The following is a 23058-nucleotide window of genomic DNA, read 5'->3' as shown; positions in this document are numbered from 1 at the left end:
TGCAAAGATATGTATGTAGTGGGTCACAATGTAAAATGTAATTTACTGTGGATAAAAAGTACACAGCTTTACAAGACAAGTAAGTCCTTTCTCTATTATATTTTCCGATTGAGAGAGTATAAAAACTATTTTTCAGAATAAAACAGGGTTACCACATGATGTACACAGCAACTGGCTTCCTGACCACCTGTCCCATGAGCATCTGTGTTTTCTACCCAGGGTAAAATGTTTACAGCAAAAAGCCAAATTCTTTATCAGACAGTTTGGAGTGAGAATAATTCTTTATAAACGAACTGTAAATAAATTTGAGCAATAACTTTAAAAATACTTCTGAATTAAGATTTGATCCTTGCATTACTTTGTAGGATAGAGCTGAAAGCCACAAAAACTCTGATATGGAACAAAACTGGTAAATATTTAAAATATTCTGAATTGCTGAGGTTTAACAGAATCTTGCAATGCTTTTTAATTTGGGTCTCACATTATAAAAATTAAAGTTTCTGAGAAGTGTTAAGAAATGTGGTACGGCTTGGGTAATTAATAGAAGAAAGAAGACAGAAAAAACAAAATAAAACAGGAAGAATCACTGTAGCACCAAGAGTTTTGGAGCTCAAATCATCACTGGTTACATCACTTCTCCAGTTGCAATGAATCAAAGAGTAAGTTAAAAGAGAATGCATGTAGACCAGAGAACTGTTTTGCATTTTTGGCTCAGACACTATTTTCTGTATATAAAAGCACTACTAGTGGCTCTATTGAGTGAACATTTAACATTTACTATCTTGTTTATAATGGATAAAACAGTAATGTTTGGCCTCGTCAGCTTACAAAATAAATCAGAGCTGTCCTGTAGCTGAGAAACATGGCTCAGGAAATCTCTCTCCTAGAGAGAGGCATCCCTTATATAGGCTTTCTAGAGAGTATAGTCACCCTACAGAGAGTCTGACCATTTTAGACGACATAACAGCCCTATCTAGACAACTGCAAAGGGCTCTGCTTGTGCTATAGAAAACACTAAAAATCTTCTGTTTTTTTCTTTTAAAAATTAGGGAGCATTTACTCCATATTGCCAATTGATATAAAATAATAATAAAAGAAAAAATATAAAATAATAAAAAATATATAAAATAATTAATAATAAAATTAGCTGTTAAAAAGTAACTAAAATAACACAAAATCAAGGCAGGTTTTCATGAAATCCAAATTCTCAACCTCAAATAGCCTACTTATTAGAAAATCAGGCACCATGAAAGGAAATGATCAAATGTGTTTTCTGGAATCATTTTCCAAATCATCTATATTACACCAGTGTACAGCTATTTAAAAAGGCATCATGTAAAATACTGTGAAAAAATTACCTTTACATTAAATTTTACCCATTTGTCAATTCTAGTTTCAAAAAATCTTCAGAAACCGAACATCACCTCCACTACTACCACCCTCATCCAAGAAATGACCTGGATGTCTGCACCAGCCAGCCCCCAATCAGTCTCCTTGCCTCCACCTTTCTCCCCCTGTAGTTATTCTCTGTGCAGAGAATAACTACATGCAGAGTGATTCCTTAAAAAATATAATTTAGATGATGTCATTCTTCTCCTGAAATCTGTCTAATGGCTTCTCATTACCCTCAGAAGAGTGTTCAAACTCCTGAACACAGCCTCCAAGGCCCTACTTGATCTGATATCCTCTCAGCCCAACCTTTCCCCACTTCTCATTCACTCTTCCCTAGAAAGGAAGGCAGTTTATTAATCTGACTCGAATGTGGGAAGAATTCACTGAGAGTGCTTGGCTCAGCTCTCTCCTTTTCTTTCCTGGGTGCAAGCTGCCCTTGGTGGGTAATTATCCTCTGCATCTCTATGCCCTCAAGTCTTCCTGGGGCCAGCCTGGCTGGGCAAATCTATCCAATTCAGGAGTTAGTCAGCAGGGACTTTTGGCTTTCATCCTCCTCTACCATCTGTAACAAAGGTGGATTCTGACCTTCACCTGTCATGCTGTAGTGATTAGTCTTATTTATTAATTTGTTTAGAACCCATTTGGGAGAAGGGAATATTAATTATTAGGGCTACCAAAAACCCCTACATACTGAAACAAACACATATGCAAGGCACACACACCTTATATGTGAGTAAAGAATCTAGAAATGTTCATCTCTGACTAGTATAGTTACAAGTGACTTATTTTCTTCTTATGCTTTTCTACTTCAGATGAATATTTTTATAAATAAATATGGATTACTTTTTTAAATCAGAAAAAAACTAACCAAAATAAACTTTCTTTGGGGGCAATTAAAGAGGTTCCTGGGACCAAGTTTTCAGAGGAAATTATGAGCTATGTTTTAGATACATGTCTAACAAAATTAAAAACAGAGTTACAAAATGACTGTCTCCAATCATGATTACAAAAATGCAGATAAAATTGTCTTACCTTTTTTACAGACATTTCATAATTACTTTCACTTTACTATTTTGGCTACCTACAAGTTACCAAGTAGTGACAAAAATTACATCACTCTCTAATCTACACGGCCCCTCTGGTCTATTTATTCAATATAATGAAAATATAAGATTATACTAACTGCTTAGTTATGATCTGTATACATTTGACTCAGTAACAGCAGTCTTATATTTTAAACTGGAGGGTTTTGGTTCGTGACTGATTTCCTTTTTTTATCTAAATATCAACACACACCCATAAATATTCATGTAAGTTTTCTTCTATCACATTCAGGGGAAGATTCTTCTGTTTTTACTCACAAGTTAAAATGTTTTAAAAATACTTGCAAATCTTTGTAAGTAAATTCTATGTTAACTCAATTTTAATTTTCCTTCAGGCTTCCCTGAGCAACTTTGATCAGTAACTAAACCTAAGAATTTTTTCGCACATTATTTTCATCAGTTACATTTTTTCCTTCTATATGTTAATGTCTATGCATTGAGATAGTGCATAAGTTTTGCCTTTTTCAGGATACTGCACAAGGTCTATATTTCAAAATTAGAGTATGAAAGCAAGGATCTTTTGGATACAATTTAAATACCTAGGGTACAAATAAATTAAACCGTTGAAAGTTAATTCAACAAATCCTATACATGCTTTGCATCCCAGTGAATCCACAGGTAAGGAAGAAAAAAATCCTTTCCTGCAAAGAGCACATGACAGTGACACACAAACTTTTTTGTCCTTAGTCAACTTCGGCAGGATGAAAGTTTACCTACTTCATCTACTCCCATTTCCAGTGGCAAGAGAACACAGGGTTTAAAGATCTACTGTAGATACAGTTTTGAAAAGATTATAATCCATTTTAACAATAAGAGTAAGGATCATTTACTTTTTAAACAGCTTTATCAAAGCATAACTTAATACCATAAAATTCACCCATTTTAAGTGTGCAATTCAATAATTTTTAGTAAATTTACAGAGTTGTGCAACCATCAACACAATCTAGTTTTAGAATATCTCCATCAGGATCATTCATTTTTGAACCATAAAGCAGTGCAACACAGCAATTAGGAGTAAAGGTTCTAGTGCAGACTGCCTGGCTCCACAATTTACTAGCTGCATGACGTTGACAAGTTGTTAAACCTTTCTCTGTGGTGCTTTAGTTTTCTCATCTAAAATATTTGGTTAATGGTAGTACTTACCTCACAGTATTGTCCTCAGGGTCAAATGAATTAACATATATATAAAGCACTTAAAACAGCAGCTGGCACAAAGTAAGTGTTCAATAAATATTAGCTATTATTAGTATCATACACTTTAAAGTCTATTTATTAGAAAACAATAGGCTAAAAATACTATTGATGCAAATAAGCATTGTTCCATATTGAAGGCTAAATCAAATAACCTATAACAACACATTCATTTGATAACAATGAAGCTCGATTAACAGTAATTTAAAATTTGAAAACAAGAGTAATAGCAACCGAAAACGAAATTAATCCAAGATAAAACCTATGTTGCTCTGATAGCATCCATTCACCCATTTATTCAACAAACATTAACTGGGAGCACATACTCTATACCATGTTCTTAGGCACGGGGAAATAGCAAATAAGACGAAAAGTCCCTGACCTTATGAAGCTTAGGGGGAGACAAAATGAATGAGAAGGCAAATGAAAAACGAAACAAAGTAATTACACAGTGTTAAGTGCTATAATGACAATGAAACAAAGTAATGGGACAGAGAAACAGGAGCAGGAAAAAGCCAGCAGAGTAGTACTACTCTAGTCAGTAGTCCAGTCTGGCTCTAGAACCAGTCTTCTAAATCTATATTCTCAGCTACTACATTGCTTGATGGCTCTTTGAGATGACATTTCACCAGAGGCCAGAATGAGAGGTTAGCAGCCACACTCAGGCCAATAACCATGGCAAAGGCCTATAGGCAGCAAGGATGACAAGTACAAAGGCAACAAGGTGGACAAGGCCTAACAATACTTGAAGAACAGAAAGAGGCCAGCTAGCTTGGAGTTTCCTGAGCATGAAGGAGAATGGTAGAAGGTGAGGTTGAAGAGATAGGTAGACACCAGAATCTTGCTTTATTTCACTATTTGAATTACCCATTCCCTATTCAATAGCGTGAGGCAATGTTAGGTCAATAACTGTACATTTCTGCGGCCTGGGGAAATTCACCATCACCATGGGTTAAACTACGGCAACTATGTTATTAAAAAGATGAGATTTTTAAGTGGAAGATTAATTTTTTTTAAACATTTGACCTAATTCTGTTATTTGAATGTCTTCAGGATTTACATTCCTAGATACATTATCTTCTAGTCCATAAATACACCATCACGACTGTGCAACAGCATCATGGAGAGAATGGTATCTGATTTGCCTTCTTCACTGGGTGAGATCTCCAGTAGTGGGGGGGCTTGCAGGAGAGACAGACAGGGCAGAGCAGTCAGTATAGAGACAGGCATGTAAAGTAGTAAAGTAGAGGATGATGAGGAGAGAACAGAGTATAAACCTAATCTGATTTTAGAAAGAAGTTTTTCTGTTTATGGAGAAAGTTGCGGGAGATACTCAAAGACAGGTTAAACACAAACTGAAAGGCTGTAGGTGTCACTCTGCAGAAATGTGAACTATCCTCAATATGTCGTAAGCACCGAAGCAGTGATTATTGTATTGAACATGATTTAAACTGGGGCTGAGTCAAACAGAGAGGATGGACAGAGAAGAGAAAGGATAACCAACAACAGAGGTGAGAGGTGATGAAAGCTGGAAGTAGAGTCAAGGCAAAAGAGATGAAACTGAGGGGGCAGATGTGAGGGACACTAAAACATAGAATTTATAGGAGATAGAAAATATTCTGAAGTTCTAAATGGAAATATAAATTAAGAAAACTAGCAAAGTCAAAAGGAAGAGTGAGTTCTAAAGGAGATGAGGAGTTCTGTCCTGGTATTTTGAGCTTAACATCCTGGCGGGGTTCTTTCACAGGCAAGTGAATGCGCCTCCGGAGTGTAGAGGAACGTGTAGGATGGAATTAAGAGCCACAGATTCAGTCAGCAGTCACTGCAAGTAATGATAACTGAGCTTAAAATAGTTCATCTGCTTGACAGGAGACTAGGAAAGATGATGTCCTTTTACTCTAGTATGGAGACGGTGGGAAACACAGCCAGTGAAGGAGGCTGAGAATAATAAGGACAAGAGGGTAGTGATTGTCACACATGTTAAGATTGCCTCGTTACCTGGAGTTCAGAGGGCAAGAGTTTCAAAGAGTTTCAAAGAGTGATACTGTCAATAAGGAGAAAAGAGACTGTAAAAAGACAGCTGAATTTGGTGCTTAGAAAGTCTTTTTAAAAAAATCCTTAAAAACACTAAAAGAGATTGTACCATGTTTCCTGATAAATCCACAAAATACCAATTTTCCAGCTCCTTCAGGGCCTTTGAAAGCAAACTGGATGGGGTCTCTGTTTTGTTCACTGTGGTATCCCCAGAAGCTAGAATAGTACTTGGACGAGAAAAGGTGCTCAGTCACTTTTGTGGAGTGAATGATGTGACCTCTCTACTTTCCCTCCACGTATCAGCCCCTCCTGTTCTTCATTTCCTTCCTATTGGGCTAGCAGTCCATGATCCCACACAACTTGACCAACCGTCTTATCAACATCCTAAATTAGATGGCCCCAACATCCTTCTATTACATGTTTCCTATTTTTCTCTCTCTCTGCGAGTTTTAGGATCTTCTCTATAACCCCTGTGTCCTGACATTTCATGACGTATGGTTTGATGTCTTTTTCATTCACTGTGCTGAGCACTTGATGAGCAATTCCTACCTGGAAAAAAAATCTTTTCAGTTCTGAGACTTCTGGGGGTAATGTGGGGGGGGCAGTGGGAGAAGGGCAGTAGTAATTATTTCTTACCTAATTGTATCCTCTCTCCTCTACATTTTCTCTTTCTAAAACTTTCAGGTCAAATATTGGGCCCTGAATTGACCCTTAAGTCCATCTTTTCTTTCTCACTGTGCTTTACGCTATTTTCCAGGAGATTTCCTTGACTATTTCTTTCAATACTCCCATGGATTTTCCCCCAAGTATCACCTATTTATTTTCCAAGAGCTCTTTCTTGAACTCTAAGTGTTCAAAAAAGTTTTGTAATATTCTGCTTTAGTTTCATGTCTGCAATATTCTCTTCCCTCTCTGAGAATATTAAATATAGAATTTTGTCTTGAAATATTCTTCTGTTTCCTACATTGTCTCTCTCTCTCCCCTCTGAGATTGCTTTAGTCTCTGTATTTCTTGTTAGAGGATTTCTTCAAATATCTGGTGATCCTTGTCTGTTCATTAATATATAAGAGTAAGGTACTAAAAGCTGATTAGAAACACTATGTCAGGGGTCAAAATCTTCTTCTGTAAAGGGGCAGACAGTAAAATATTTTAGGCTTTGAGGGCCATATAGTCTGTTGTAACTACTCAACTCTGCTACTGTAGTGCAAAAGCAGCCATAGATACTACAAAAATGAATGAGCAAGGGTGTTCTAATTAAATTTCATCATGGACACAAATTTGAATTTCACATCATTTTCATGTGTCATGAAATATTTTTTCTTATTTTGACTTTTTTATAAACCATTGTGGTAGGCAGAGTAATGCCTCCCAAACATTTCTAACCACCTAATCCCTGGAACCTATGAATATGTTACCTTACCTGGCAAAGGGGAATTAAGATTTCAAACTGAATTAACATTGATAATCAACTGATCTCAAAATAGGGCAATTATTCAAGTAGACACAATGTAAGCACAAGGGTCTTTAAAAGTGGAAGGCGGAAGCGAAGGTCATGGTTTTGCAAAGTGAAAAGGACTCAACTCACTGTTGCTGGCCTTGAAGTTGGAGGAAGGGGGCTATAAGCCAAGGAACGTGGGCAGCTTCTAGAAACTGCAAAGGGCAAGGAAATGGATTCTCCCCTGAAGCCTCCAAAGGAGAAAACAGTCCTGCCAACACCTTGATATTTAGTTCAATGAGATAAGCTACGTAAGTATAAGAAGCCTGTGTTGTTTTAGCCACTAAGTTTTTGGCAAATTTGTTACAGCAACCACAGGAAAACAATAGAATCATTTAAAAATGTAAAAAACATTCTTAGCTTGCAGGTCATACAAAAACAGGTGGTGGGCTAGATTTGGCACATGGGCCGTAGTTTGCTGACGCCTTGTGTAAGCGCTTGCACCAGACTGCCTAGGACTGGATCCCAGTTCTGCCACTTACTAACTGTAATTTTGGGTAGGCAACACAACTTCTTTTTGTCTTGGTTTCCTCACCTGTAAAATAATGATAGTAACTACTTCTATCATAGGATTGTTGTAAGGATTAAATAAAATATTACATGTAAGGTACTTAAAATACTTTAAGTCAATTACCTGGTTTCTAGCTTCTAAAAGTGTATTGACTTCTCTATTCTGCTGTCATCTCCTCTCTAATTCTCTTTGTCTGTATGGATTTATGCTTTAAAAATGCCTTTTCTGTCATTTTAGTGGTGTTTCAGGAGGGAACAGAACTGAATGAATGTGTTTAACTTACCATATTAGTTATGGAAGTCTTAAATTCAATTATTTTTCCTGCCCTCAAAAAACAAGGATTACAGGGACTTCCCTGGCAGTCCAGGGGTTAAGACTCCATGCTTCCAATGCAGGGGGCATGGGTTTAATCCCTGGTCAGGGAACTAAGATCCCACATGTGTGCGGCCAAAACAAACAAGAAAATACAAGGATAACAATCATCTACATTTAAAAGAAAAAGTTTTAACCTGATTTTTTCGAAACCAGTATATTCCCATTTTACAAATGTTGCTTCCAAAAATATGTGACATTTTACAAGAGTATTATAAGTAAAACTTTAAAGCTTTCATTAAAATAACTGACAAATTAGAACTTAACTTCAGGGCCTGCAAGTAATTTCACACAGTTTTGATGGTTTATTTGTATTTTGAATCGATGACATATTTTTTTGAAAAATGAGCTTTGAAAAATACACATGTTAAAAACTCTATAGAATAAAAGTTGTATGCCTATGTTTTCTCTTGAATGTTTATTTAAAAAATAATTATAATTCATATCTACTGAGGCACACTAACCGATGGATATATAAAGATCTTCTTTATTGACGATGGTTGTATTTCCATACGTTGAATGACTGGCTCTAGCAGGGATCTACATTCTTATCTTCCTAAGTCATACTTTTAGTCTCCAAAGCATCTGTCACACTCAAATTCATGACACTTTCACAGCCATAATTAAATAGCATCCTGAGATCTAACTTCAACATTCTATAAAAACTGTATATCGCCTAGGAGCTAAAAAGAAAAGAGGAAGAAGACCAACAGTTATTAAAACCTGCTATGTGGGCTTCCCTGATGGCGCAGTGGTTGAGAGTCCGCCTGCCGATGCAGGGGACGCAGGTTTGTGCCCCGGTCCGGGAGGATCCCACATGCTGTGGAGCGGCTGGGCCCGTGAGCCATGGCCGCTGAGCCTGCGCGTCCGGAGCCTGTGCTCCGCAACGGGAGAGGCCACAACAGTGAGAGGCCCGTGTACCACCAAAAAAAAAAAAAAAAACCTGGTATGTGCCAGTCCTGTTCTGGGTGCTTTAAATATATTACCAAATATATTCCTCAAAATAACCAGACAAGGTGGGGATCATGCCCTCATTTCATGAATAAGGAAAACGAGTGTGTAGAGCGCTTAGGAAACTCAGGACTGATGGAATGAAAGCCCCAAGTAATGTACAGTGTAACTGTACGTCTCAGGTGTCATTTACAAAAAATGTGCTATAGAACTATGTAGTAGACTTTCAGCTCTCCATATATATTTTCTAAACTCCAAGTATTAGGCCTAATGAAAAGACAGAAAACTATATTCGAATTTTTAACATGACTCTTTATATTTTTTACAGAGACACACCATTTTTTTCCTCAAAGGAAGGTATTAGAACCATTTTATAAATCACTTGATTTTTAAAAATTGTTTAAAAATATCATTTTTTCCTCTATAATGTACTTCTCTCCCCCCAATAGTCAATATTTCACTGCTTTAACTTAAATAACTAATACTGGGTGAAAGCTGAGAATTATTGTTAAGTGTGATCGGTCTTTGCAAAAAGAAGGGAAAAGACACCTTTTTGTCATTTGTCTCATTCTCGGTGAGATGGTAGGTTCTCAAAACTACCACCAGGTAAAGTGTTCCTGATCTAGGAAGATAGCTAGATATATGGACAGACATAGAGCTATGGAGAAAAGTGCAGAAAGATACATACCAGGTAATTTACAAGCATCATGAGTTAGAGATAGGATAATAAGAGTAGAGGCAATTAATAAAACGGTAATAGTAATAATAATTTTGTGAAGTGTATATTTCATGTTTGTAAAATTATGATTCCATTTAAATAAAGAAATTTTGAAAAAGCCAATTAGAACTATATCTATTATTACAAGGCTGTCCATGTTACAGTCTCAAATAAAAAAAGCAAATTGTAAATTCTCCATTATAAAAACAAAACATTTTACTCTGTGTCTGTGTGTATATATATATATATACACATATATATGTGTGTGTGCGTGTGTGTGTATATATATACACACACACGCACACACACACACACAAATAAAGGGAAAGATGTAGAAGGCCATAAATCAACCTAATCTTAACTTGGGTTATCTGAAGGTGACTGGAGACATTTAAAGATTTGTGGAACACTGGATGCAAGCTACTACTGGTGATTTTATTTTCTGTATTCTTTCTGCTTCATACCTGTTCTCTTATTCACCAGGGGCTTATCTGCCCAGAAGCTTATCTCCTGGTGTGATTACTAGTTCTTGCCTCAGCTTTCTCTGAACCATACCAACCGTTCTCTAGTATGGCTGAGAGAATGTGGGCACTGATCAACCTCTGAGCTAGAGAAATGTCTCTGCAGTGTCTCACAGGCTTGAGGCTTTCCTGGTAAGGGGTTGTAGCGTATGCTCATGTTCCTAATCTGGGCTGGGGTTGCAGGCCAAAGGAGCAGCAGGAGGCAGTCAGGTGGAGAGCGGGTCAAGTTGCTGGTGGTACCCTATTGCCAAGTCAAACTTCAAATATTATTCCCTCCCATCACCTGGATCTAGGGAAAGCAAAACTCCATGAAGACGATGGGTCCTCATTTTCCTGCCAAAATCTTAGTAGACAAAGAGTGACTGCAGTACAAGGAAGTACAGCATGTTCTTTTAGTAAAGAGTCTAGCATATTGTAGACTCCTGATAGATATTAAAGAGCACTAATGCTGCTTTGAGCAAAATATGTCCAAAGAATTCGGTAGGTGTTTTTATTTGAACAGAAGAAGTCATTGGGTATTCATAAGACTATACAAGCTGGAATATTTTAAAAGCCAGAAATTATACGTGAGAGAAACATGAAAACAATTTTTAAAAATCTATCTATGTTAGGGCTTCCCTGGTGGCGCAGTGGTTGAGAGTCTGTCTGCCGATGCAGGGGACATGGGTTCGTGCCCCGGTCCGGGAAGATCCCACATGCCGTGGAGCGGCTGGGTCCGTAAGCCATAGCCGCTGAGACTGCGCGTCCGGAGCACAGTGAGAGGCCCGCATACCGCAAAAAAAAAAAAAAAAAAAAAAAATCTATCTATGTTAACACAGATTATGTGTTTCTACATCATTAAAGATACATGAAAAATAACATCAGTATCTCCCTCTCTCCCTCTCTCTCTCTCATATTTCTATCTCATTATGCTTTCATATAACAAGGATAGTACTTTATGCTACTAGTTTTTAATGACTTCTTAGAAATAAACTGACAATTCAATAAACAAGTAAAATATATAGTATAGTATGTCAGAAGATGATCAGCCCTATGGAAGAAAATAAGAGGGATAGAGAGTGCCACTGGTGGGGTGAAGGTTGCAACTGTACATAGTGTGGAGTCAGGGAAGGCCTTGCTGAGAAGCGAAAATCTGAGCAAAGTACTGAAAGAGGTGAGGGGGAAAAGCCATGTGAACACCTAAGAGAGAATGTTGGAGGCTGAAGGGTTCTGCATATGCAAAGGCCCTGAGTCAGGGGGCATGCTGTTACCTCTCCAACGTCATCTCCCCATATTCTGCACCTCCCTCACTTTACTCCAACCAAGCAGTGGCCTCCTCGCTGTTGCTCACATAAGTGCTGCTGAATGGGGAATGAGGGATCAGGAAGGCAGCGCAGACCTGTAGAAGCTCCTCTGAACTGGGCTTCCTCTCAAATTTAAAGACAGCCCAGCATCATATGACTGAGAGGGATGCTGGGCAAACAAACACTCCTCTGGAGCAGCAATGTCCAACAGAACTTTCTGCAATGATGAGAATGTTCTCTATCTGTGCTGTCCAATAAGTAGCTAGTATGACCGAGGAACTGAAATTTTAATTATATTTTATTTTATTTTTTTAATACCTTATTGGAGTATAATTGCTTTAGAGTGGTGTATTAGTTTCTGCTTTATAACAAAGTGAATCAGTTATACATATACATATGTTCCCATATCTCTTCCCTCTTGCGTCTCCCTCCCTCCCACCCTTCCTATCCCACCCCTCTAGGTGGTCACAAACCACCTAGCTGATCTCCCTGTGCTATGCGGCTACTTCCCACTAGCTAGCTATTTTATGTTTGGTAGTGTATATATGTCCATGCCACTCTCTCACTTTGTCACAGCTTACCCTTCCCCCTCCCCATATCCTCAAGTCCATGCTCTAGTAGGTCTGTGTCTTTATTCCCATCTTGCCCCTAGATTCTCCATGACTTCTTTTTTTTTTTTTTTCTTAGATTCCATATATATGTGTTAGCATATGGTATTTGTTTTTCTCTTTCTGACTTACTTCACTCTGTATGACAGACTCTAGGTCCATCCACCTCACTACAAATAACTCAATTTCGTTTCTTTTTATATTTTATTTTAATTATTTTAAATTGAAATAGATGTGGCTAGTGGCTACTATACTAGCCAGCATAATTCTAGAATAAAGGTAGGTCTTGAGAACACAGGAATTTATCACTGATAGACACTTTACTTCTAAGAAAAGAAATACATTTCATTTAATTTGCTGAAGTTCAATTGGTCTAATGAAAATTCTATGATTAAACATGGCAATTGTGATAGCTTTACTTAATTGTCACAAAACATGTATTAACCATTATCCGCCACGTAATTCTTTGGCTACTGTGTGGAAAAAAAACATTGTTATTAGGGTTTCTTATCTCAGCTTTAGTGTTTCCCTGTAGATGACTTACTATTGCTAAAGTAATAGTTAAGAACATTTTTTAAGCTGTTTTTTTAATCAAACTGCGTTTCCTGCTAGCAAGTTTTTTCCTCTCAATTTGATTTGTCTTCAGGTGACACACATACACATGCAGGTTTAAAACTATGAATGAAATATGATGAATAGGATGTGGTATAATTAGATTTACCTTCATGTATTATTAAATAAACAGAATCAAAGTCTGTGATTAGAAGAATGGCTTAAAAGATTTTGCCGGGGGGCGGGGAACTGGCATTCAAATAGCTTTGGTTTCTACAAAATGGGAAATAGGAGATATACTAATTATTTCAAAAGATGTGCAAGACCCATCTCTAGAAACTATACTGAACTTTATGAAAATATATGGTTTCTAAGAAAAGGCATATATATATATACCAAACACATCACTATTAAAGCTAGATAAGAAAACTTCATGTTTTAGAATTTCTATGTTTAAATCAACAGCACCCAGAGACGATGAAAGCTAGGAACTAAAAAATTTATTGCTTTGTTAAAACTCAGTTTACAATTCAAAGGATTTTTTAAATCTCTGAGCTGTTATGAAGCATTATGGGGTTTATAGTGGAGATGAAAACAGAAATAAAAAGATCTGACAAACAGAAAATGCCAAAGATATTTCCAGCAATCTCAACATGGACTCCTTTTTCCTATCACTATTTTTTACCTTATTCCAAGAAAACTGACTTTAACTCATCTGCCTGAAAAGACAACTAGGTTTCCTGGGGCCCCTTTCAAAATGTAAGTGTTTGATAGGCAATTTTATTTGAAAGAAAATTATTTTTATATTTGTTAAAAAGAACAAGAATGTAAACTCTATGAAGGCAGAAATTTTCGATAATCTACAGTATTTGCAGTGCCCAGAATAGTGCCTGTATGTAGTATGTACTTAATATTTATTAAATTAAAAATTTGACCATCACCTTTTATTAAAATAACTGGGGCTTCCCTGGTGGCTCAGTGGTTAAGAATCTGCCTGCCAATGCAGGGGACACAGGTTTGAGCCCTGGTCCAGGAAGATCCCACATGCTGTGGAGCAACTAAGCCCGTGCACCACAACTACTGAGCCTGTGCTCTAGAGCCTGTGAGCCACAACTGCTCAGCCCGTGCGCCACAACTACTGAAGCCTGCACACCTAGAGCCCGTGCTCCACAACATGAGAAGCCACTGCAATAAGAAGCCCACGCACCACAATGAAGAGTAGCCCCCGCTCGCCGCAACTAGAGAAAGCCTGTGAGCAGCAACAAAGACCCAATGCAGTCAAAAATAAGTAAATAAAATACATTTTTTTTAAATTATAAAAAAAATAAGATAATCAATTTGTATTATAACATTAGTGTAGATTTTCATTTTAACTTTGGTAATCTAGAATCATTCCACTTAAAAATTCTTGTTTTACCATCTATGCATACAACAAAACCCTTTTCAAAGCTTATGGTAATTCACAAAATGAGCCAAAGGCTATTCATTATCTTATTCATTATTTCTGTGGTTAAAGAATTCTATGATCCCTTCCAATTCCAAAGTTTATTTATTCTAATAATGACCAAAAACTGAAAAGAAAAAAAATCTGAAACCTATTCAAATGGAATGTCACAGAATGTCAAAACAAAATATTATTTAAATTACTAAAGAAATAATTGCATAACAACTGATGGATTGTCCTTGCTATTTCATGGTTTTCTCAAATCTTTTAAAGGGTATTTTCTAGTGCTCTGCCTAGTCTTGTTTTATATTACTGTCAAATCCTTCGCTTTCAAAATCAAGTATACTGAGATGTCATATAATAAACTGCATTATGCTTTTTAAATTTTATACCAAAAGATTTAGCTTATTTTAAAAACAAAATCTAATACACACTGGAAAATACTGAGCTGGAATGTTCGCTAAAATGCTGTTTACTGCAACAGTCCCAATGTTTTATCAACTAACACTGAAGTTTAAATTAGAGCTAAACTCAGGAAATTGACCTTCATAATATTTTAACATGATGTTTGGCTTTGTAAGGTGGTTTTCTTCTAAGAAAAGAGGACTTAAATGTCCTTAACTTACAGTCAAATTTCGGTCCCAGATCTGTATGCTTCCATTCTGGCAGGCAGCTGCTATGAGGTTTCCATCTCTACTATATGTACAAGTGGTGGGAATTACTTTTTTACCCTGCATTGTCCGTGGTTTAAACACACTTTTTTGCTTCTTTGGATTTTCAACTTCCCATGTCCTCACAGTCCTAAAAAAGAACACGGAGATCTTCATTTATAAAAAAGAAAGGATTTTAAAATACAAAAGAGTTCACAAAGACTGCTTCACCTTTTAAGCATATAAATCTAATTAATGTTTTTAAATTTTTATTTAATATTTAAATAAATATTTAAATAAAATGTGCATTGTAAAACATTCTACGCTTATAAATGAGATTACCCACTAAAATAAAGTGAACCATCCAAATTGTGTTGTCATGAAATCAAATAGCAAGTGGCAAATTCCACTTTAAATCTGTCAGAGCTCTTAGTTCTGACCCTCTAAAGCAGCAGCTTCCAAACAATTCTGACTATACACTCTGATCAGTAAAACTGCTGAACATAATACACCCCCTACATACACACATTAATTTCTAAATTACATGTGTTAATGTACTGCTATATAACACACACCAGAAAACAAACTGAAAAAAACTGGTCACTAAGAAAGAATGATGTCCTGCTCTAGGGCCCAGGCAAATATCTCATGTCTCTGGGGGAGGCTGACTGCCTCAAGTTTCCACCAAGTAACCACTAGTAGCAGTCTAGAGCTGGAGCAGAGACAGAACGAACACCTTCCGGCTCACAGCCCCAGGCAAAGGAGTACTGCCACTGAGGGAGGCTAGAATAAAATCTATATGAGAAAAAGCAATACAGAAAAACCAAAGACTAGCAACTTCTTTGCAGAAACTATCCAGGCTAAACCACTACAGACCAACATCTCTTAAGTTCTGAAAGAAAAAAAAAGTCAATCTAATATTCTAAAGCCAGAGAAAACATATTTAAAAAGAAGGTGAAATAGAGGCTTTTTCAGATAAACAAAAGCTGAGATAATTCATTTCCATCAGATATGGACTACAAGAAATGTTAAAAGAAATTCTTCACAAAGAACAAATATGACACAAATGGAAATATGAATCTACACTAAGAAATGAAGAGTGCCTCATATGGTAAAAATGAGCGTAATGTAAAAGACATTAAATGTAAAACATTTTAAATGTTTAAATCTCCTTAAAAGATAAATGGCTATACAGAAAAAATAATAACATATTCTGAGGTTTGTAACATATGTTCAAGTAAAAGGTGTGACAGAAATAGCACAAAGGTTGGGAGAGGGAATGAAAGTATACAGTTTATACTATATTTGAAATGGTAAAATATTATTTGAATAGAGACTTTGCTACATTAAAGATGTATATTACTAACTCTCAAGCAATCGCTAAGACATTTTTTATAATGAAAATATAATAATGGAGAAAAATGGAAACCAAAAATTAATCTGATCAAAAATAGGAAAAGGAGGCAGCTTCAAGATGGCAGAAGAGTAAGACGCGGAGATCACCTTCCTCTCCACAGATACAAAAGCAATACATCTACACGTGGAACAACTCCTACAGAACACCTTACTGAACGCTGGCAGAAGACCTAAGACCTCCCAAAGGCAAGAAACTCCCCCACGTACCTGGGTAGGGCAAAAGAAAAAAGAATAAACAGAGACAAAAGGATAGGGACGGGACCTGCACCAGTGGGAGGGAGCTGTGAAGGAGGAAAGCTTTTCACACGCTAGGAAGCTCCTTCGTGGGCGGAGACTGCGGGTGGCGGAGGGGGAAAGCTTCAGAGCCGTGGAGGAGAGTACAGCAACAGGGGTGCGGAGGCCAAAGCGCGGAGATTCCCGCACAGAGGATCGGGGCGGGCGGGGGCTGGGAGCTGAGGCTCGGGCTTCGGAGGTAGGATACCACAGAGAGGACTGGGGTTGGGGTCGTGAACACAGCCTGACAGGGGCTAGTGCGCCACAGCTAGCCGGAAGGGAGTCCGGGAAAAGGTCTGGAGCTGCCAAAGAGGCAAAAGACTTTTTCTTCCCTATTTGTTTCCTGGTGCACTAGGAGAGGGGTTTAAGAGCGCCGCTTAAAGGAGCTCCACAGACGGGCGCGAGCCGTGGCTATCGGCGCAGACCCCAGAGACGGGCATGGGACACTAAGGGTGCTGCTGCGGCCACCAAGAAGCCTGTGTGCAAGCACAGGTCACTATCCCCACCTCCCCTCCCGGGAGCCTGTGCAGCCCGCCACTGCCAGAGTCCCGTGATCCAGGGACAACTTCCCCGGGAGAATGCACGGCGCGCCTGAGGCTGTTGCGAAGTCCAGCTGGCCTCTGCCTCCACAGGCTTGCCCCGCAACCGTACCCATCCCTCCCCCCGGCCTGAGTGAGCCAGAGCCCCCGAATCAGCCCGTCCTGTCGGGGCTGGGAACAGATGCTCTCAGGAGACCTACACGCAGAGGCAGGGCCAAATCCAAAGCTGAACCCCAGGACCTGTGCGAACAAAGAAGAGAAAGGGAAATCTCTCCCAGCAGCCTCAGGACCAGTGGATGAAACTCCACAGTCAACTTGATGTACCCTGCATCTGTGGAATACCTGAATAGTCAAGGAATCATGCCAAATTGAGGAGGTGGACTTTGGGAGCAAAGATATATTATTTTTTCCCCTTTTTCTCTTTTTCTGAGTGTGTATGTGTAAGCTTCTGTGTGTGATTTTGTCTGTATAGCTTTGCTTTCACCATTTGTCCTACGGTTCTGTCCGTCCATTTTTTTTTTACTTTAAAAATTTTTTTTCTTAATAATTATTTTTTATTTTAATAACTTTATTTTATTTTATACTCTTTCTTTCTTTCTTTCTATTTATTCTCCCTTTTATTCTGAGCCATGTGGATGAAAGGCTCTTGGTGCTCCAGCCAGGAGTCAGTGCTGTGCCTCTGAGGTGGCAGAGCCAACTTCAGGACACTGGTCCACGAAAGACCTCCCAGCTCCACGTAATATCAAATGGTGAAAATCTCCCAGAGATCTCCATCTCAACGCCAATACCCAGCTTCAATCACCAACCAGCAAGCTACAGTGCTGGACACCCTATGCCAAACAACTAGCAACCAGGAACACAGCCCCATCCATTAGCAGAGAGACTGCCTAAAATCATAATAAGTCCACAGAAACCGCAAAACACACCACCAGACATGGACCGGCCCACCAGAAAGACAAGATCCAGCCTCATCCACCACAACACAGGCACTACTCCCCTCCACCAGGAAGCCTACACAACCCACTGAACCAACCTTAGCCACTGGGGACAGACACCAAAAACAACGGAAACTACAAACCTGTAGTTGCGAAAACGAGACCCCAAACACAGTAAGTAAAGCAAAATGAGAAGACAGAACAACACACAGCAGATGAAGGAGCAAGGTAAACACCCACCACACCTAATAAATGAACAGGAAATAGGCAGTGTACCTGAAAAAGAATTCAGAATAATGATAGTAAAGATGATCCAAAATCTTGGAAATAGAATAGACAAAATACAAGAAACATTTTAACAAGGACCAAGAAAAACTAAAGAGCAGACAAACAATGATGAACAACATAATAAATGAAATTAAAAATTCTCTAGAAGGGAACAATAGCAGAATAACTGAGGCAGAAGAACGGATAAGTGACCTGGAAGATAAAATAGTGGAAATAACTACTGCAGAGCAGAATAAAGAAAAAAGAATGAAAAGAACTGAGGACAATCTCAGAGACCTCTGGGACAACATTAAACGCACCAACATTCAAATTATAGGGGTCCCAGAAGAAGAAGAGAAACAGAAAGAGACTAAGAAAATGTTTGAAGAGATTATAGTTGAAAACTTCCCTAATATGGGAAAGGAAATAGGTAATCAAGTCCCGGAAGCACAGAGAGTCCCATACAGGATAATCCAAGGAGAAACACACCAAAACACATATTAATCAAACGATCAAAAATTAAATACAAAGAAAACATATTAAAAGCAGCAAGGGAAAACCAACAAATAACACACAAGGGAATCCCCATAGGTTAACAGCTGATCTTTCAGCAGAAACTCTGCAACCCAGAAGGGAGTGGCAGGACATATTTAAAGTGATGAAGGAGAAAAACCTACAACCAAGATTACTCTACACAGCAAGGATCTCATTCAGATTTGATGGAGAAATTAAAACCTTTACAGACAAGCAAAAGCTGAGAGAGTTCAGCACCACCAAACCAGATTTACAACAATGCTACAGGAACTTCTCTAGGCAGGAAACACAAGAGAAGGAAAACACCTACAATAACAAACCCAAAACAATTAAGAATAGGGGAATAGGGGCTTCCCTGGTGGCGCAGTGGTTGAGACTCCGCCTGCCGATGCAGGGGACATGGGTTTGTGCCCTGGTCCGGGAAGATCCCACATGCCGCGGAGCGGCTAGGCCTGTGAGCCATGGCCGCTGAGTGCCTGCGGGTCCGGAGCCTGTGCTCCGCAACAGGAGAGGCCACAAAAGTGAGAGGCCCGCGTACCACAAAAAAAAAAAAAAAAAAGAATACGGGAATAGGAACATACATATCGATAATTACCTTAAATGTAAATGGATTAAATGCTCCAACCAAAAGACACAGACTCGCTGAATGGATACAAAAACAACACCTGTATATATGCTGTATACAGGAGACGCAGTTTAGACCTAGGGACACATACAGACTGAAAGTGAGGGGATAGAAAAAGATATTCCATGCAAATGGAAATCAAAGAAAGCTGGAGTAGCATCTCATATCACACAAAATAGAGTTTAAAATAAAGACTATTATAAGAGACAAAGAAGGACACTACATAATGATCAAGGGATCGATCCAAGAAGGAGATATAACAATTGTAAATATTTATGCACCCAACATAGGAGCACCTCAATACATAAGGCAAATACTAACAGCCATAAAGGAGGAAATCGACAGTAACACAATCATAGTAAAGGACTTTAACACCCCACTTTCACCAATGGACAGATCATCCAAAATGAAAATAAATAAGGAAACACAAGCTTTAAATAATCCATTAAACAAGATGGACTTAACTGATATTTATAGGACATTCAATCCAAAAACAACAAAACACACATTCTTCTCAAGTGCTCATGGAACATTCTCCAGGATAGATCATATCGTGGGTCACAAATCAAGCCTTGGTAAATTTAAGAAAATTGAAATCGTATCAAGTATCTTTTCCGAGCGCAATGCTATGACACTAGGTATCAATTACAGGAAAAGATCTGTAAAAAATATAAGCACATGGAGGCTAAACAATACACTACTTAATAACCAAATGATCACTGAAGAAATCACAGAGGAAATAAAAAAATACCTAGAAACAAATGACAGTGGAGACACGACGACCCAAAACCTATGGGATGCAGCAAAAGCAACTCTAAGAGGGAAGTTTATAGCAATACAACACTACCTTAAGAAACAGGCAACATCTCAAATAAACAACCTAACCTTGCACCTAAGCAATTAGAGAAAGAAGAACCAAAAACCCCAAAGTTAGCAGAAGGAAAGAAATCATAAAGATCAGAAATAAATGAAGGAAACGATAGCAAAGATCAATAAAACTAAAAGGTGGTTCTTTGAGAAGATAAACAAAATTGATAAACCATTAGCCAGACTCATCAAGAAAAAAAGGGAGAAGAATCAAATCAACAGAATTAGAAATGAGAAAGGAGAAGTAACAACTGACACTGCAGAAATACAAACGATCATGAGAGATTACTACAAGCAACTCTATGCCAATAAAATGGACAACCTGGAAGAAATGGACAAATTCTTAGAAATGCACAACCAGCCAAGACTGAATCAGGAAGAAATAGAAAATATGAACAGACCAATCACAATCACTGAAATTGAAACTGTGATTAAAATTCTTCCAACAAACAAAAGCCTAGGACCAGATGGCTTCACAGGCGAATTCTATCAAACATTTAGAGAAGAGCTAACATCTATTCTTCTCAAACTCTTCCAAAATATAGCAGAGGGAGGAACACTCCCAAACTCATTCTACAAGGCCACCATCACCCTTATACCAAAACCAGACAAAGATGTCACAAAGAAAGAAAACTACAGGCCAATATCACTGATGAACATAGATGCAAAAATCCTCAACAAAATACTAGCAAACAGAATCCAACAGCACATTAAAAGGATCATACACCATGATCAAGTGGGATTTATTCCAGGAATGCAAGGATTCTTCACTATACGCAAATCAATCAGTGTGATACACCATATTAAGAAATGGAAGAAAAAACATATGATCATCTCAATCGATGCAGAGAAAGCTTTTGACAAAATTCAACACCAATTTATGATAAAAAAAATCCTGCAGAAAGCAGGCATAGAGGGAACTTTCCTCAACATAATAAAGGCCATATATGACAAACCCACAGCCAACATCGTCCTCAATGGTGAAAAACTGAAACCATTTCCACTAAGATCAGGAACAAGACAAGGTTGTCCACTCTCACCACTATTATTCAACATAGTTTTGGAAGTTTCAGTCACAGCAATCAGAGAAGAAAAAGAAATAAAAGGAATCCAAAATGGAAAAGAAGTAAAGCCGTCACTGTTTGCAGATGACATGATACTATACATAGAGAATCCTAAAGATGCTACCAGAAAACTACTAGAGCTAATCAATGAATTTGGTAAAGTAGCAGGATACAAAAGTAATGCAAAGAAATCTCTTGCATTCCTATATACTAATGATGAAAAATCTGCAAGTGAAATTAAGAAAACACTCCCATTTACCATTGCAACATAAAGAATAAAATATCTAGGAATTAGCCTGCCTAAGGAGACAAAAGACCTGTATGCAGAAAACTATAAGACACTGATGAAAGAAATTAAAGATGATACAAATAGATGGAGGGATATACCATGCTCTTGGACTGGAAGAATCAACATTGTGAAAACGACTCTACTACCCAAAGCAATCTACAGATTTAATGCAATCCCTATCAAACTACCACTGGCATTTTTCACAGAACTAGAACAGAAATTTCACAGTTTGTATGGAAACACAATAGACCCCGAATAGTCAAAGCAATCTTGAGAACGAAAAACGGAGCTGGAGGAATCCGGCTCCGTGACTTCAGACTATACTACAAAGCTACAGTAATCAAGACAGTCTGGTACTGGCACAAAAACAGAAATATAGATCAATGGAACAGGACAGAAAGCCCAGAGATAAACCCACGCACATATGGTCACCTTATCTTTGATAAAGGAGGCAAGCATACACAGTGGAGAAAAGAGAGCCTCTTCAATAAGTGGTGCTGGGAAAACTGGACAGGTACATGTAAAAGTATGAAATTAGAACACTCCGTAACACTACACACAAAAACAAACTCAAAATAGATTAAAGACCTAAATGTAAGGCCAGACACTATCAAACTCTTAGAGAAGAACATAGGCAGAACACTCTATGACATAAATCACAGCAAGATCGTTTTTGACACACCTCCGAGAGAAATGGAAATAAAAACAAAAATAAACAAAATGGGACCTAATGAAACTTAAAAGCTTTTGCACAGCAAAGGAAACCATAAACAAGACCAAAAGACAACCCTCAGCATGGGAGAAAATATTTGCAAATGAAGCAACTGACAAAGGATTAATCTCCAAATTTACAACCAGCTCATGCAGCTCAATATCAAAAAAAACAACCAACCCAATCCAAAAATGGGCAGAAGACCTATATAGACATTTCTCCAAAGAAGATATACAGATTGCCAACAAACACATGAAAGAATGCTCAACATCATTAATCATTAGAGAAATGCAAATCAAAACTACAATGAGATATCATCTCACACCGGTCAGCATGGCCATCATCAAAAAATCTACAAACAATAAATGCTGGAGAGGGTGTGGAGAAAAGGGAACCCTCTTGCACTGTTGGTGGGAATGTAAATTGATACAGCCACTATGGAGAACAGTATGGAGGTTCCTTAAAAAACTAAAAATAGATCTACCATACGACCCAGCAATCCCACTACTGGGCATATACCCTGAGAAAACCAGAATTCAAAAAGAGTCATGTACCCAAATGTTCATTGCAGCTCTATTTACAATAGCCTGGAGATGGAAACAACCTAAGTGCCCATCATCAGATGAATGGATAAAGAAGATGTGGCACATATATACAATGGAATATTACTCAGCCATAAAAAGAAATGAAATTGAGCTATTTGTAATGAGGT

General features: G+C 38.0%; 1 protein-coding gene across 5 annotated transcripts in view; it reads right to left on the bottom strand.

Moving 5' to 3' along the window:
* WDR70 (WD repeat domain 70) overlaps positions 1-23058 on the bottom strand; it is a 318604-nt gene that overhangs the window by 94503 nt on the left and 201043 nt on the right. For all 5 annotated transcript variants that reach the window (XM_060295722.1, XM_060295720.2, XM_070045132.1 and 2 more), the window contains one exon: positions 14802-14976. In XM_060295722.1, coding sequence (XP_060151705.1) covers positions 14802-14976 — 175 coding nt within the window. The remainder of the gene's footprint in view (positions 1-14801; positions 14977-23058) is intronic.

The sequence above is a fragment of the Globicephala melas genome, chromosome 3 (assembly GCF_963455315.2).
Source record: "Globicephala melas chromosome 3, mGloMel1.2, whole genome shotgun sequence".
In the NCBI taxonomy this organism is placed as follows: domain Eukaryota; kingdom Metazoa; phylum Chordata; class Mammalia; order Artiodactyla; family Delphinidae; genus Globicephala; species Globicephala melas.
Note: the sequence above shows the minus strand (reverse complement) of the source record. Positions and strands in the feature narration are given on the sequence as shown.